This window comes from Dromiciops gliroides, chromosome 5, assembly GCF_019393635.1.
Source record: "Dromiciops gliroides isolate mDroGli1 chromosome 5, mDroGli1.pri, whole genome shotgun sequence".
Lineage (NCBI taxonomy): Eukaryota > Metazoa > Chordata > Mammalia > Microbiotheria > Microbiotheriidae > Dromiciops > Dromiciops gliroides.
In genome coordinates this window covers 71,846,461-71,863,465 of record NC_057865.1, presented here as the reverse complement: position 1 = coordinate 71,863,465, position 17,005 = coordinate 71,846,461, and the positions used below count along the sequence as shown (strand labels likewise).

The 17,005-nt window shown below is 33.6% G+C and overlaps 1 protein-coding gene across 14 annotated transcripts in view; it reads left to right on the top strand.

Moving 5' to 3' along the window:
* The window catches only part of PARD3 (par-3 family cell polarity regulator), a 741,470-nt gene that overhangs the window by 434,580 nt on the left and 289,885 nt on the right, over positions 1–17,005 (top strand). For all 14 annotated transcript variants that reach the window (XM_043965636.1, XM_043965637.1, XM_043965630.1 and 11 more), the window contains 4 exons: positions 5,253–5,378; positions 6,979–7,361; positions 12,908–13,047; positions 15,741–15,869. In XM_043965636.1, the coding sequence (XP_043821571.1) occupies positions 5,253–5,378; positions 6,979–7,361; positions 12,908–13,047; positions 15,741–15,869 (778 nt within the window). The remainder of the gene's footprint in view (positions 1–5,252; positions 5,379–6,978; positions 7,362–12,907; positions 13,048–15,740; positions 15,870–17,005) is intronic.

Sequence of the window (17,005 nt, the reverse complement as noted above, 5' to 3'; positions counted from 1 at the left end):
CTTTTACTCTGACAAGAAAGAAAACATGGATAAAAGATTTGCCTATTATTATATAATCAAAGAGGTTTCCCAAAGAAGGTGATTTATTTTTACTCTTTTCATCTTTTTATTTGCACTGGTTTTCCTCTTGTGATGTTAAATCTTGAAACTCCTAAGACAACAGGGGGAAGAATGGGAATAATCCAAAATGTTAGGACCATGAATGAGGAGGTTTGTAAATGCTTTTGGAAAAACTATAAACAAAGCCCTGAACTTTAAGTACTCTAAATTCCTGTTCTGCCCTGTATTCGCTGTCTGATCATGGACATGTCACTAAACCTATGAGTTCCAGTTTCCTTATCTGTAAAATTGTGCTGATTTGCTATCTTCCTCATAATCCTATTATGAGGATACAGATGTTTTGTAAACCATCAAATGATATTAAATGTAAGCTATTATGACTGAGAACTGACTTCTGTCAATTTGGAGATCAAGATTCTTTAGTGTGAATTTTCAATAGTGTAATTTGTAAATATATATTCACCTCCCCAAAATTAGCATATGTGCCTCATTTATTGGGAGAGAACACACAAAATCCAGGCACCTAAGGTACCTTGTTGAATTTCCAAGATTAGTGCTTACAGATTCCACTAGTAATTAGAGAAACTGAGATGAAAGACGGGGAATGAAAGATATGGAAAAATCTGCTCATACAAGATCCTTTTTTTTTTCAGGGGGAGGGGCTTGATAATCTCATTTCACCCAGTAAAACAAAGGAGATAATTTCATAGATTGTAGTGATTCATTTTTAAATACATTCTATTTTTGAGAGAGTGAATCTAATGGTGTCATCAAGTATTTGGATATCAGCAGGTTTGCCAGCTTAAGCTTCATTCATTCAATTTAGTTACACTCTAGGCATGTGAAGTTTCCCTTGGGGGTCAGTCTACCTCTAAAATTGGGTCAGTTTTGAGATCTCAGAGAAATGCTGCAGCATTTGAGATGATGACTTTAGACAATAAACACAATGGATTTTGTGGATTGTGGTTAACGAGGGATAATGTGGGTTTAGTAGTTTATTTCTGTTATAGCATTGTTGTTTTTAACCAGAGGTTAGGATTGATAACATTCTAGTCTTGACATATGAAGGCTTATTTAGATTAGTCAGAAAGATAAATTACCCAAGAAGTGAAATATATATTATATTGAATAGTTTTTGAAGTGATATCTGTCAAATAATATGATCAGATTTATAAAAATTTGATAATAGTAGCAAGTAAGCAGTCACTTAATAAGTGGATTAATTGATCTAGCCTATTGACATTTTAAACATTTAGCGGCCCTCAAAAGGATTATTATGTTACAATATCATGAAAATGCTTGTTCACAATTTATTTGCAAGATCACATGTTTTATCCAAATAGTAAAAGGACTTCTAGGAGATGAATTTTTCAAAGTTAAACAAAATAGTACTATGATCACTGAGGATGCTTTTAAGCACCCCCCCCCTCATTAATGATTCATCTCAACACAAATTCCATTATGATGATCACTTTTAATAGAGTGCTAAATGACTTCTATTATAAACACATTGTTTGCATTCCTCTAAAATCATGTTATGGAAAATGAAAAATAAGATGATGTAGATTAAATATTTTCAAAAAGATTTTTAAAGATTCTAACAGTGCTAAAATCCTTGCAATAAATGGTTACTTACACAAAAAATATCTCATTTTGGTTTTAAAGAAAAAGAAATGTTTAATAGCTGAGTCCTGTGCCCCAAATTTATAATTTCTCACCTGGTTGCTCTGTTCTTCCTTATCTCCTAAAACTCATATTTCTTGAAGATAATCTCCACTCTGAAAATCACACCTTCTTAGCAACTTAATGCCCCCTGTCCATATCAATTCTCTGTGAATGGAAAGGTTGGAGGTTGGACATTGCAGAGCTTCTCTCAGATTCTTCATTTAAGGAGGGAACCAAAGCAGCCACCTCATAATTTCCCTTTCAACTGTAGGATTTCATCGTGCCCCATACCTGATACTTCCGTCCCTCCTACTCTTTTCAGCTTCTTTTTAGACATAGCCTTTCCCTGTTAGATTGTGAGCTCTTTGAGGGCAGGGGCTATCTTTTACCATTTTTTTTTAATCCCCAGTGCTTAACATAGTGTCTGATACCTTAGGGCTTAATAAATGTTTATTGACTCATTAAACTCTACTGAAAGGGCAGCTAGGTAGCTCATGGGATAGAATGAGGAGCCTAGAGTCACTGGCCTCAGACACTCACCACCTGTGTGACCCTGGGCAAGTTACTTAACCATGTTTGCCTCAGTTTTCTCATCTGTAAAATGAGCTGCAGAAGGAAATGGCAAACCACTCCAGTATCTTTGATAAGAAAATCCTAAACGGGGTCACAAAAAACCAGACATGATTGATTAAAAATGACATAACAACAATCTCAACAGTAGTTACACATATAAGACTAAGGATACTAATTACACAGCTTTTAAAATCTTAGAGATTCATGCTATGACTTCAGGAATTTGTAAGAGTAATGATCTCTGTACCTTGGGGAATAGGACATCTGCAATTTGAATGGTTCTGTTATAATTTTTCATTTTAACATTACCAGTTTTCTTTGTATGTGCCATTCAGTGTTTATGTGATGGCTGTGTAGAAGTAAAGGTAGTATCTGATATGCTACCTTAATTTAGTTGGGGTTTTTTTGTTTGTTTGTTCGTTCTTTTGTTTTTTCAAATTCTTCACTTCTTTGTTTTTCATAGAATCGTAACTTAGGTATGAAGTCACTTTCTTTGATTTATATTAGGACTACTTACTTAAATCAGTTTTATGGGACTCTGTTCCTTGTAGGGGTGGGAGGTTGGGGAGAGAAGACAGAGTTATTGATTTATTTGTATTCTCCAAAAGTAAATTCAGCACTAGTAAAGTTACCTGGTAATTTGAGAATATCTTTCTAGAATCCTACCTCTCATGGATTCACTGAATGGTTATTCAAGTTAATGCCTTTGTCCTTTCCCTTGAGATACTCCATTTGAATCCTAATGATTCTAGCAATGTTTACATTTGCCATTAAATTCACTGAAAATTATCTATAAAACTTTAATTCTTAAAATGGTTGTTTTGCGAATTCAGTAAGATCACAGAATATCTGCCCATTTGAAAATATTTTATCAGTTATTGTTTTAATATATGATTTATGGATTAGCAAGGTGATTGTTAATTAACTCAGTACAAAATTTCGTCAAAATTGGGCTGTGGCTTCATTAGTTATTGTAATATAAGTAGCCACCAAAATGAGACACGCCAAAGAATTCTGTTGAAATAGATTTCTCTCTTCTTTGGTCTAATTGACATGTCTTTGATATGACCTTCATGGACTAGGAACTCAACATGGAATCACTGTCACCAGTGATCATTTTATCTCAGAGTGGTCAATGGACAACATTGTTTGACTTAGCTAGATAAATAAAGCATTTACTAAGTGCTTACTTTATTTCAGGAACTTCCCTAAACTTGTTCTTTCATTCAGTTACCACTTATTGAATGTTTAATCCTGTTCTTGGTTGAGTAAAGGATAGACTTTGTCCTTAAAGAGCCTGAAATCTAAAAGGGAATCAAGATCCTATTCTGCACATAAGTGTTAAGCAAGATTGACTGTGAAAAGTGCCATGGAGGATATAAACAAAGAGTTAGGAAAATGAACAGCAGCGAAGAGATCACTAGAATTCAGGTTCTTCAAAGAAAAGATCCTTGAAGGCAAAAGCTTAGATGAAATATTTCATTTTAAGATATTTGGAGAACTTATTGACTCCTAGGAAGTTCCAGTCACTTTCATATTACTTTGCAACACTGCAGATGTGAGTATTTAGTCAGATTATCTGAAATATAATTAAAACAGGAAAGTCAACACTACCATAAAATGTTTTCCCAAATTATTAAAATACTGGTAAAACACTAAATTTCCACATAAGAGTGATACTTTTTTAAAAATTAAATATGGAACTAAATCAATGCATAAGTAAAGTAGGCATAAATATACCAACTAGGTAAATAATAGTTAGTTATAAATAGCAAAAGTTGTCATAAAGGAACGTTTCATGTGTCCCAGCACTCAGAAAGGTATTAGATAAGTGAATAATTCATAGAATTATACATTTAGAGTTGGAAGAGAACTTAAAGGTCACCAAGTCTAACTCCCCTAATATACAGATGAGGAAACGGAGCCTGAGGGAAGTTAATTACTTGCTCAGGGTCACATAGCTAGTAAGTCAGTATTTGAGGCAGAATTTGAATGCAGGTCCTCCTGATTCTATGCTCAACAGTCATTAACTATGCCATCTATCTACCCAATGCTGCATACCACCTACTTTTAATTCATACTTTACTTATCCTAATTTGTTCCAACTATATCTTTTAAAGCTTTATCCAGTTTGGGGGGAGGGGTAAGAGGGGATGTTTATGTCATTTGAACATTTGAATATTGGAGGGAAAGATCATTAGGCCTACTCTCAGCCATTGCCTTAAAATTTCTTAGCCAACTTGAGTCAGTCATCTCTTCAAACAGAATTATAATTGTTAGCCCAGTTAGCACTGTGAGAAATAAAGTGTTTTGAAATGCAGAAATTGAAGCATCTGCTGGTCATAAATGCTAACTCAAGAAGTTATTTCTTTTTTATATCCCTGAATTAATCGCAGATAGGAAAACCCAATAGTTGATTAAGATATGTATGTTTCTCCCAGCTATTCCTCTGTTAACCAGAGGCTACTGGGGTCAGAGGTACCTGACTAGCATTATTTTTCCTCTCTCAAAGACGTATCCCCATGCAGCAGTGCACAAAACTGGCTTACAGCAAAAGGCCTGCCAAAAGGGTTGACAAAAACCTGTTTCTCAAATGTTGCACACTGTGACATTCACTGAGCCATCAGGCTAGCCTTTTTTTTTGAGCAGTTGTCCATGTTAGACAGAATGCTATAGTTTATTTCCCAAATATGTTGCTCTGACAAGTCAGAAAGTGATTTCTTCCCTTCTTAGCAGTGGGTTCTGTTCATGATGTAGATCACAAGTTCTTCTGGATATTGTTACATGACTTATGTGATGTAACAGGGTGAAGTCCCATATGAAAAATCATGGGTAGTGAGTTAGTGTACATCCCACCTTCTATTGAAGGGCTTTGTGATTTTCATAGTGGTGTTAAATGGGTAGGATCATCTGAGATTTTGCACATGTAATCATTTGCATTCTTAATGTTCCAGAACCCTGGGTTTATTAGTGAAACGACTGGAAAAAGGCGGTAAGGCTGAACAGGAAAACCTTTTCCATGAGAATGATTGTATTGTCAGGATTAATAATGAAGACCTTCGCAACAGAAGATTTGAACAGTAAGTATGCCTGCTTTAAGACATTGGACCCTTTCTGTGGGGCAGCTTTTTGAAACTTTTACAGAAAAATGTCTAGGTATGGCTTCCTGATAACAATGCATTTCCATTACCTTCCTTTAAAATTTTTAATTAATTAAAACTACTATATAATCAAGGCAGCTAATTGTTACAGTGGGTAAAGCATTGGCCCTAGATTCAAGAGGACCTGAGTTCAAATCTGACTTCAGACATTTGACACTTGTTAGCTGTGTGACCCTGGGCAAGTCACTTAACCCTCATTGCACTGCACCAAAAAACAAACAACAAACAAACAAACAAAAAGAGAATCTGATCTCAGATACTTATTAACTCTGTTACTCTAGGCAAATCACTTAATTTCTGCTTGATTTAATCCACCAGAAAAGGAAATGGCAAAGCACTCCAATATCTTTGCCAAGAAAACCCCATGGACAGTGTGGTCCACAAGGTCATGAAGAGGCCGACACAACTGAACCACAGCAACAATAACTGTATCATTACCACCATTAGACTACATGTAAAAATGCCCTTTGACTCATAGGGCTTATTTCACTCTTATCTACTTTTCTACTTACCTTGTATCTTGGGAAAATCCACCATTTCTCTAGCCCTCACAATATCTGTTACTTCAGGAGTTTCCGTGCTGTTTTTCAAAGATTATTCTTAAGAAAGAAAAATTCCTGTGGATCCTAGTATGAATGAACTGTTCTGTAATCTGTTAGAGTTTTCCTTCTTTGGTGTGGGCCAATGTAGAAAAACTATAAGCCCAAATTCCAGGGGATCTTTGCTGTAGTTTGCTCAGTAATGTTTAAAAGAGAAAAAAAAACCATTTCCTCCTCTTTGATGTTTTTCAGGGTGGGCTGTGGAATGTAGGGCTTAGGTAAATATTAGACACTTCTGTTTGAAGAACTAGAATGAGATAGTATAATTTGTTTAAATATAACTATTCCCTGTAATGAGAGTGGAACCCATTACTTTTAATGTTTTAAATTATGTGACAAACAATGGTGGCCCTGGATCTGCACATACAACAATCAGAAATGAGTGTAGTCATAGATTTTTGATGACTTTTTCCATGTATTTACACCATGCAATAGGAAGTCAACTGCTAGTTACCCTTTGGATTTCTAAATAAATTTGTACAAAATTTTATTTCTTGGAATTCTTACAGATTCACTGTTAAGTATTCAGAAGTTGTTTTGGAAAATATGGATAATGATATTTAACTCCATTGAAGATGATATTTAACTTCATTGGAGGTTCAGTGATGTACATAAAGCTGTTAATTAATATGGCCCATATTCAAAAACTAGTGTGTAATATACTTCATTCACTTATAGTTTATTTTAGTCTTTATTTTTGACAAAAGCACATGTAATTCATATATGGTGCAGTATCTTTACCTTCATCAATCAACACATGTAAGGTTGATTGATCAATAGGTTATTGGTATTTTAGTTTTCATTTTAATTTCAGCAATATCTGTCAGTTCTTGTTGCTTAATTAGTCTACTTAATTATGCTCATAATGCTCCTAGTCTGCCAGTCTTAATTTGCTAATTTTCATTCATTCTGAAACCCAGAGCACAACATATGTTTCGCAAAGCCATGCGTACACCCATCATTTGGTTCCATGTGGTCCCTGCGGCAAAGAAAGAACAGTATGAACAACTATCTCAAATCGAGAAGAACAATTACCATTCTAACCGCTTCAGCCCTGACACACAGTTTATGGATAACAAGAGTGTTAATAGCGCAGGCCTTCCTGCACTCCAAAGAATACCCAGGCTGAATCATCAGGCTGACCAAACAGACTCTTACTCACAACTACCTCATAGTGCCAATCTAGCAGGAAAACTGCCATCATCTATGTCTCCCGCACAGCAAAATGTCCTTAGTCCAACACCAAGCAGTGGTTACAACACCAAAAAAATAGGAAAGAGGCTTAATATCCAGCTTAAGAAAGGTAAGAATCACATTAAGTTTTTATTGGTTTCAGTTTTTATTTTTTTTAAACTGACTTTTCCATTGTATTGTGAGCCATCTTCAGACCACTGAACCCTAAATACATATGAGATATTTAAAAATCATTAAACACATAAATATTAGTGTATTTTTCACACTGCTTTACTTCCATATTTGATTCTTTTATACCTTATTCTTCATTAGGTTATTTCTCCTGACAATTGTGAGGGAAAAATTAACCTTGAAGAACATAGTAGATAAAAGAAGTTTTTCGATAAGCTATAATCAAGTGGAGAATAGGAAATTATGACATAATAGAAAAGTTTGGTAGAGTAGTGGGTTCAGAGAGGAATGAAAGATGAGTTCATTTTTTTGGACATATTGAAGATATCAAGTTTGAGAAGTTCAAAACACAATTAGAGCACTGGAGCTCAGAGGAGACTTTATAGCTGCATATATGGATTTGGGAATCATCTTTCTAGGGATGTTAAGTGAACCTATGCAGGCTGATTACATTACCAAGTGAGATAGCATAATGCAAGAAGACCAAAAGGCCCAGGATGGAGTCTTGAGGACACCCATATTTAATAGATACAATCTGGGTGATAATGCAGACCTAATTAGAATTCCTCCAGCATCATTTAGTAGCATATGAATAGAAGTGAAGGAAGCCAATAGTGAATGTGATCCATGGTTGGGATTTAGAAAAATGCAGGGAAAGAACAAGGGAGCAATGAATTTGAGAGTAGAGAATAATTGGTAACAAATTGATTCACCAAGGGCTTACAGTAAGGAAGAAATGGAAGTATAGACAATGTAGGGGAGACAGATTAGGAAAAGATGGTAGACAGAATAAAGGTCATGGTGAGGATGAAAAATCGGTAGAGGTTACAAGGCATGGGGAAAGATGAAAATAAGATTATATTCAGAAAAAAAATAATCTCTACAGACATAGAACAATTCTGAGTGATGGCATTTTCAAACAAGGATATATCTCTTTGTATAGCTGAGGATGAATTGAGTAATAAATCATATATACCCATGGATTAGATTGAAAAACTGGGAGACTATTTGAGGGAAGTATCAAGATTTACATAGGAATCCCCAATTATGCAAGTGTTGTTAAATTTGTTAATCAGAGAGGCACTGATGTAATTGAGAAAGGAAAGAAAATGTCCTGGATAAAATGACCACCAGGATCTGGATCAGGTGGTAACTGTGGATAGTATGGACCTCACATAAGAAGGTATTGCTTAATTATGATGGTATCTCAACCTGAGTTATCACCCCATTGCTGCCAGTGATGTATTAATACCGCCTTAAGCTCAATTTTAGTTTCAATATGTATGTTTGTAGATATGTATCTATCTATTTTGCTGACTCAAGATCAATTCAGTAAAACAATTCACTTGCCTTTTTTAAACTGAATTGATCACACCAAATCAACTAATTGCTTTTCCAAATTGTCTTCATAGTTTTACTATTACAGTTGAAAACAGAAAAATTCAAGTGATTTAGAAGATAGAAAAGTGGGTGCTCAAGAATGATTTGTGGAATAAAGTATTTCTCAATCCAGATACACATGAAAATGTGTACTTTTTAAAAAAATATTACTTTTATAGTCTATTTCAAATATGACTTAACATTAATATTTCCCTCTTATTTCTCTTTATCAGTATCATTAAGTTATATACTTTTTCACTTGCTAAGTTATCCTGCCCCATTTATAAAATAGGAAAACTGATGCCCAAAGCAGATGTCTGGCTTCAGAATTAGACTTCAAATCTCTTGACTCTAATGTTTTATTTTTTACTTTGAATAGAGGGTTGGAGAAGCTTTGAATATAAAGAATTTATTTCCTTTCTAAAAGTGTGTTAACACTAAGTGAACTTCCCATGAACACCACATTGCTTGTTTCTGGTTTCTGAATTTTCAGCTCTATAAACCTCCCTGACAGAAGCTAGAGTTGACAGCTTGTCTGCGGTGGATATTCCTCCAACAAGACTTAAGGGCATCAGCATAAATCCGATTGTGGCTCTTTCAGTTATGTTTTGTGCTCACTGAATGACACTCCTCATTTAGAAAGAATATAATGAAATAACTTAATAAGATGTCCATAGAAAATTGACCAAAAATATGCCTGAGGCTCTTCATGGTGACAAATTTCCCAATTTTATGTCTAACTTTCACAGGAACTATTCATATAAAAGTTAATGTAAAAGTTAACAGTATTTAAAATATCCTTGGTCTTTTAAGGAACTTCCAAATCCATTAATTTAGAAAATTATCATTTTTCACAAAATAATTTTGAATAAGTATATCTGAAAAATTTCAGCAATGAACTTTGATGATTTGAAAATATACTTGTCATGTATTCAGAAATTACAGTCATTTCTACTAAAATATTTATTTTACTTAAAAAGCATTAGAAAGTAGGAATTGTATTTTTAGCAGTGTTTAATACTTTATTTTTGGTTCTTACATTAGAAAACAACAGAAAAAATAAATAGCAGCTTCCTTTTTTTAGATTTTTTTTTTTACGTTTGTTAATACTAACATGCACAGTGGAGGCCTGTCTCCTTAATGCTATTTTCATTTGATTACTGGGGCATCATCCATGTGGAGCAATAAATGAAGCAAAACATTTAAGCATACCCCCAAGTAGTGTATTATAAGTATGAATAGAATGGGGATTTTGATTATCTTTGATTATCTCTAATGAAGGATGCCATAAGAAAAAAGAAAGGCTTTATGGAAACCTAACAAATACAATTTCGGTAATAGGCAATGGTTATTTTACCAATTAATGTCATTAGGTTAAAATTTCTTTGTAGGTTTCATTAAAGAATAGCATGTACAAGGCTTAAAATTCCAACTGGCTTATCCTAAATAATAGTGATTTATTACAAGGAAATTATCTGTTTTTATCAGATAAAATGTGATACATTCTTTATTGAACTGATTCTTTGACATATTTTTGGAACTATGACATCCAGGATGACAAAATTAGGATAGCCCACAAGTCTTTGCTTCTATAATTATGATTTCTTAATATTTATTGCCATTTTGGCGTTTTCAAATACTCTGATCTTTCACAGGAATTAGCTTTTTAATAAAGTCAGAGGAGAAGGTCAGTAATATGTTTCAGTCAGTACAGAATGTTTTGTTGGCTTTTCTAAATGAAAATTGATATCTATTTATCTTTCTTTTAAAGGTCACTGCCTGAACTTTTAGCATACAGATTTAGGGGTTATTGGTGATATTTTAATAATATTGAGGTTCACACAAGTCAGTCTTTATAGTTCATACAAATTAAGATAGCAAAGTGAGAAGTTTAGACTCTCCCCCCCCCCCTTATTAAAATGATGTTGTAAGTCATTAGGGTCCCATTTAAAGACATAGGAAAATCCCATCAGAAAAATTTGAAAGGAATATCATGGTGACGGTATTTTTATGTGTATGATCATAGCAAATAGCTTAAAATTTGAGCAGTTATGAGCACATTAAATTATTCCCCTGAAACTGACCAATCTTGAAAAAAATCAATGTTTTCATTATCTCTTACTGAACAAATTAGGTAATTTGAAGGTGTAATAAATAAAATTTTGTTCTATATCTAACTCAACATTTACAAATGGTGGGGGGAGGAGCTGCGGGGGGATTGTTTTTATTCTAATTTTTCTCATGTTCTATTCTTTCTCCAAAATTCTTCTGATAATTCTTCAGTAACATTAAGCTATTAATGAAAGACTTATTTACTAGCGAGTCCTCTTTGCAGAACATAGCATAGTTCTAGGCACGGGAGGGTGGTGGTTTGGAAAGAGAGTAAAGTAGAAATACAAAAAAAGCATAGGTTAAATATAACTGTCCCCCTCATAGAGTTTTGAGGTAAATGTATGGTGGGAGAGGGGGGCATTAAGGCAAAAATTGATAGATTTAATAAAAAAAAAATTACCTCTTAAATATATTTGGGAGATGAAAAGGACCAAGAAATAAAGATATTATCAACCAACCAGGGAGATCAGAAAGTGCTTCAAGTGACATTTAAGTTGGGTTTTGAAGTATGAGAAATAATTACACTGGCGGAGAAGATTGGAGAAGACATTTTAAATATGGACAATAATGTGAAAATGAAGGCATAAATGGGAAATGGGTGAGAACAAGAATTAAAATACAGTTTGCATAAATAAGGACTTAAATGATGAGGGTGAAAAGGTCAACATAAAGGTTTAACCCTCAGAATTCATGTCATATTGTTTTAAATAACTGATGATAATTTTTCTCATCTGTATAATAAGACTGTTAGGTTGGATGACACCTCTGAGGCCTTTTCTAGGTCTAGATCTATGATCCTTTGAACATTTTTTAATATCATAGTTATCTTTGTATGTGTCATATGTACCTATCCGATAAACTCGATTTGGAAAGAACTATAATTTCCCAGCACTTGGCTTTTTGCTTAGCACATGATAGCTAGGCAGTAAATAGTTCTTGAGTTGAGTTGACCCTAGTTCCAAATAAATGAGTTTCTTTCACTTTTACTTAAACCAATATTTACTAAAAGCATAGTCTTAACTTTACATACTCCTTTAAAGTTTACAGAACCCTTTCTCATCACAATTTTGTGAAGTAGGTAATTGAAAAATAGTTTTGTGGATAAGGAGACTGAGATACTGAGATTGTGATTGTGTTGTGATCACATAGCTAATAAGCTTATATCTTTAAATGTTAGAATTAAAAACTTTATGTATTTATAATCTGGAATATTTCTTTTGTTTATAGGACTTGTCATGATTTAATGATATCCTTATAGCACAAAGTCTCCATGATAAAGTGTGTCCAAGATAACATTTTAAACTGAAATATAACCCAATGTCTTCAGAAATTATTTTTTGAAACTAAAATACAAATTTGTCATAATTATAACTGATGGGAAAATTTTATTTTAGTGAATCATTGACAAGTTATTATCTTTAGATTTTACCTTGCTTCATTTTGCATTAATAGTTGTCAGTTCTGGATACACATGACCTTCTTCCTACACTGTACTCAACATATGATACTGCATCTCAAAAAATCCTGCCAAAAACTTAAGAATTAAAAGTATTCAAATCAGTCATATTTAAATGCTTCATTAATTTCATCACCATTAAATGTAATTTGAACATTTTTGGAGATGGTCGCCAGAAAGTAAGTTGGTTTTTCAATCCAATAATTAATTACTTCTTGTCTTAGATGGCACAATCCAATTTAAGTTTTGACAAATAAACATATGAAGATTTAGCTGGAATGCAAGAATAACAAATGAAGATGATAAATTCCAGTCATTGTCAGTAAATTAATTTTATAATTTTAGTTTTAGAAGTTTCACTGCAATGCTGTTTACTCTCCTGACTTCCCTTAACTTCATTAATTCTATCTCAGAAAATCTGAGCAAAAGTTGATAGAGAACAAGGATGCATGGTTTGGTGGGATCATTAACAGATTATTTAAAGGCAAAACATTTTCAAATGGTGAAAATCTCAATAATTTCTATTATTTGCCCAGGTTCAGAAGGTTTGGGTTTTAGCATCACTTCCAGAGATGTACCAGTTGGTGGCTCAGCTCCAATTTATGTGAAAAATATCCTTCCCAGAGGGGCTGCTATTCAAGATGGTAGACTAAAAGCAGGAGATAGGCTTGTGGAGGTGAGTGACTGATTCTGTTAATCTTAAAAACAAACAAACATACCCATAAATCATTCTGGGGAATTACATGACTGCTTCTTTTAGGCTGCCTTGTACAGATATATGCTCAGTGTGAAACAGTAAATTCTGCTTTGCAGGAGAGTGCATACAACACAGTTCAATTAGTGTAATGTTTTTCTCTCAGTGTGGGGCTGTGTCTACATGATAACAAAGCATCTACTCGATCCAATCATTTCAGTCAAAAATTAAGGTAGTTATTTAGATAGTTGCTTTTCATAATGTCAAATATTTAGATTGATGAAATTTTTTTTAAAATAGTTGAAATTTTGAGTGAATCAATAAAACATTTTGGTAATATATAGATTTAACCTTTGTTTGCATTTATTACTTGATCAGGAGTTTATCTGTGGAAACAGGAATGTTATATATCTTTTGACTGGATAATATAAAAATGAAGTAAATGAAAAGCAGTTCATAGGAAAAGAACTGGGACCAAAAAAAACCATCAGTAGTGAAACAAACACAATGAATTGAGACAAAAATTTAATGCTAATAGAGATATCTTTGGTTAGATTATATCTTGCATGTTTATGAATTTCTGTTATACTTCCTTTGAAATCAGCTAAAGCAGAGTATAGAGGGAAAAATAAGCTTTTGTCTTTCCTAAGCTGTTTCTTTAGAAAACATTCAGTCTTTCTCTCTACCAACAGAATCTCTTATCCTTCAATTACTGAGAGCCAGTGGACCAATTACCAACATTAAAATAAATGTTGAATGTGTTGCTCTTCTGTGGTCTCTATATTTCCATTCATATTTTTGCTATATTATGGCTGCATTTTCTAAATGCTAGCTTCAAAAACTAAAATCTTGTCACAAAGGCAGGACAATATATTTTATATTCTATATTCCTCCTGCTCGTACTTTTTTGAATCATATTATTATTTCTTTCCTTCTTCCCCTTATTCCCCCCATGTTTTCTAGGTGTATGTAATTGATATATTTAACTTTTTACATTAACATTTAATTTATACATTTAAGGCCTTCTCTATGAAGATAGACTTGAAACTCTTAAGTCTAGAAAAGCTGAGATAATTTTCACATGCTCTTGAATTTTCTATAGTTATCAGGTTACCATTCAAGACATTGTGAAACATTTCTTTGCAAATACATTTTTAGAGTTATCTCTATAGTACTTTTACAAAGGTCAAAAATTCAGATGTTCAATGACAACTTCCCTTAAAGATCAACAACCAATCAACAAGTATATTGCCTAGGTACTAGGCATTAGGAATAGAATTACAAGAAATGTAATCATCCTTACTTGCAAGAAGTTACCATGGACACATTTGATGTCATACCCAAAACATGTATATGTAGGAGTTATTTTTCTATTTTCCGTTGGTCATTTGGCATCATTTTGTTATCTTTTTGTCTGTTTCCATGGCCTCAACCTTTTATATCCTTATCCTCTACCCATTCCTTCATAGAAGCTGTTTGCACTATAAATAACAAGTAATTTTTCATATTTGAAAAGCCACAGGAAGATTTTATGGGCCTCATTTTTTGCACAAAGATATTATAGAGATGTCATCCTTTCTGTAAAGTACCTTACAGTTTCCTTCCCCCACCACCTTTTTTTTTTTTTTTTGCTAAATATACAGAGCTTTCTCAAAATAACACTTTTGTCTTTGTCTTTGAAGTGTTAAGTTTTCCCCAAAGATTTAGGTTTTTGGTGTAAATTGTAAACAACTTTTGAATCAGAATGTAAAAAAAAATAAATGTTTGTTTTAACACGGGGGGGGGGGAATTTTTCAGTATTAAAATAATTAATGTATATGTTTTCTGTTAGACTGTGGGACTTGAAGAATGGCAGAGTAGAAGAGTGACCAGACATGAGGAGGGGATAGTCACTTTTCAATATGTTTTCAGGGTTAAAACTTTCAAATTGAAATCCTATCCTCATGCACTGTGCACATGATTTTCATTACCTGCTGAAATAGCTAAAGTTCATTTCAGTGTTTAAAGGTCTTATAAAATGTCCTTGAAATTTCATGTCACAGCCAGTAGCATTCAAACCAATCAGTATTTTAAAAGTCCCATTCAGTACTTCAACTCTTCTAGGTGGGTTGGCATTTATTGATTTTAATGACTACTATTTAAATTTCTTCTAATATTTTCTTAGGGATGTATAAAGCATTATTTTAGCTATAATAAGTCCACTGATACTTTTCTTTCACTCTACAATGTGCTAACTACATTTTAAGAGGTTGATGCACCTAATTGTATTTACCTCCATAGATACCCATCATGTCTTGGAGGTTTTCCTAGGTTCTCCAAGACTATGCCAGAAGATCCAATTTTGAATGGTTCTCAGAAAATCTGTTGTGGGTCCAACAGCAGTTTACATGCCTGTTTGTCTGAGGACCATCCAAGCTAAATTCAGAGAGGTCATCTCCACAACTTTGGTTATTAGATCATTTATTGTTTTTTTTCAGCCACAGAAGCTGTACCACCATAAGGAGAGTTGTGATCTATATCAGTGGAAGGAGTTTCTACAATGATTCAATCCCAGATTTTATAGATCACTGCATAATACATTCTGTTGAATAGTTAACTACATTTTATCAGCTACACCATTTGTCATGCTTCTTATCTACTCTAACAGGCTAATATTTTTAAATACTCTGTTTTAGGTAAATGGAGTTGACTTGACAGGTAGAACCCAAGAGGAAGTTGTTTCCTTGCTAAGAAGCACCAAGATGGGAGGAACTGTGAGCCTTCTTGTCATTCGTCAGGAAGAAGCCTTCCATCCAAGAGAAATGGTGTGTAAAATAGTTACAAATTTTCAGATTAAACTGAGTCATTGCATTGTTTTAGCTGCTTGCTGAGAAGTCTTGGAACTACCATTTGTGCATTAGGTCACATTTTTTCCTTTCCCTGTAAGTTCTCATCCTTTTGCTGTTCTTGAAAGCTGGCCTCAACTGCTGAGGAAAAAAAAAAAGTTTATTTCTCTCTATTTCAATTTTCTCCAGATAGGTATAAAATATCACTTATCTAAAGTTTTATATTTTTATAATACTATGTTATGGATATGCTTGTTTTATTCTATAATTTAAAATAAAATAAAGTTTTTTTAAAAATGACCTGCTGGAATATAATTTCTTGCAAGTCACAATGACATGGGCATTCAGATTTCAGGGAGATAAAGTATGCCTTTCAGTTCAAGATAAGGAGAAGCTAATCACCAGAAGGGTAGACATCAGGGGATAATATTTTTAGGCCACAGTAATTCATGACAAATAATTATTGAGGGTTTCAGTCTGCATTGATGGAAAGGGAATACCCATTCTGAGAAAATCATTATTCTATGAGGTGTGAAAGTAAGTAATTTATTCAGACTTTTAAAAATTGTCCCTCCAATTTTTTTGAAAAATAGATAGTTGTTGTAAGGGTCTGTGGAGGTGTAATTAGAAATTGGTTCATAAGGGGCAGCTAGGTGGCGCAGTGGATAGAGCACCAACCCTGGATTCAGGAGTACCTGAGTTCAAATCTGGCCTCAGACACTTGACACTTATTAGCTGTGTGACCCTGGGCAAGTCACTTAACCCCAATTGCCTCACCAAAGGGGAAAAAAAAAAGAAATTGGTTTATAAAGAAAAGGAGTTTTTAAGCTTTTTTTGTTTCACGGATCCCTAGAGGAATCTGATGAACCCCCTTGAGCCCTTTTAAATGCATTTTAAAAATTCATAGGTTTCCAAAGGAAACCAACTATGTTGACATGCAGGTAGTAGTAGTAAATAAACAAATAAACAAATGATTAGATGGATGGATGGATAAATAGATAAGTTCACTGACCTTATGATAAGAACCTGTGTTATAAAAGGAGTTTTCCCCTCCAGTTGTAGCAAATGGTAATTAATATAAAGCTGTCCTATAGTCTCAGCTTGAAGACAGACAA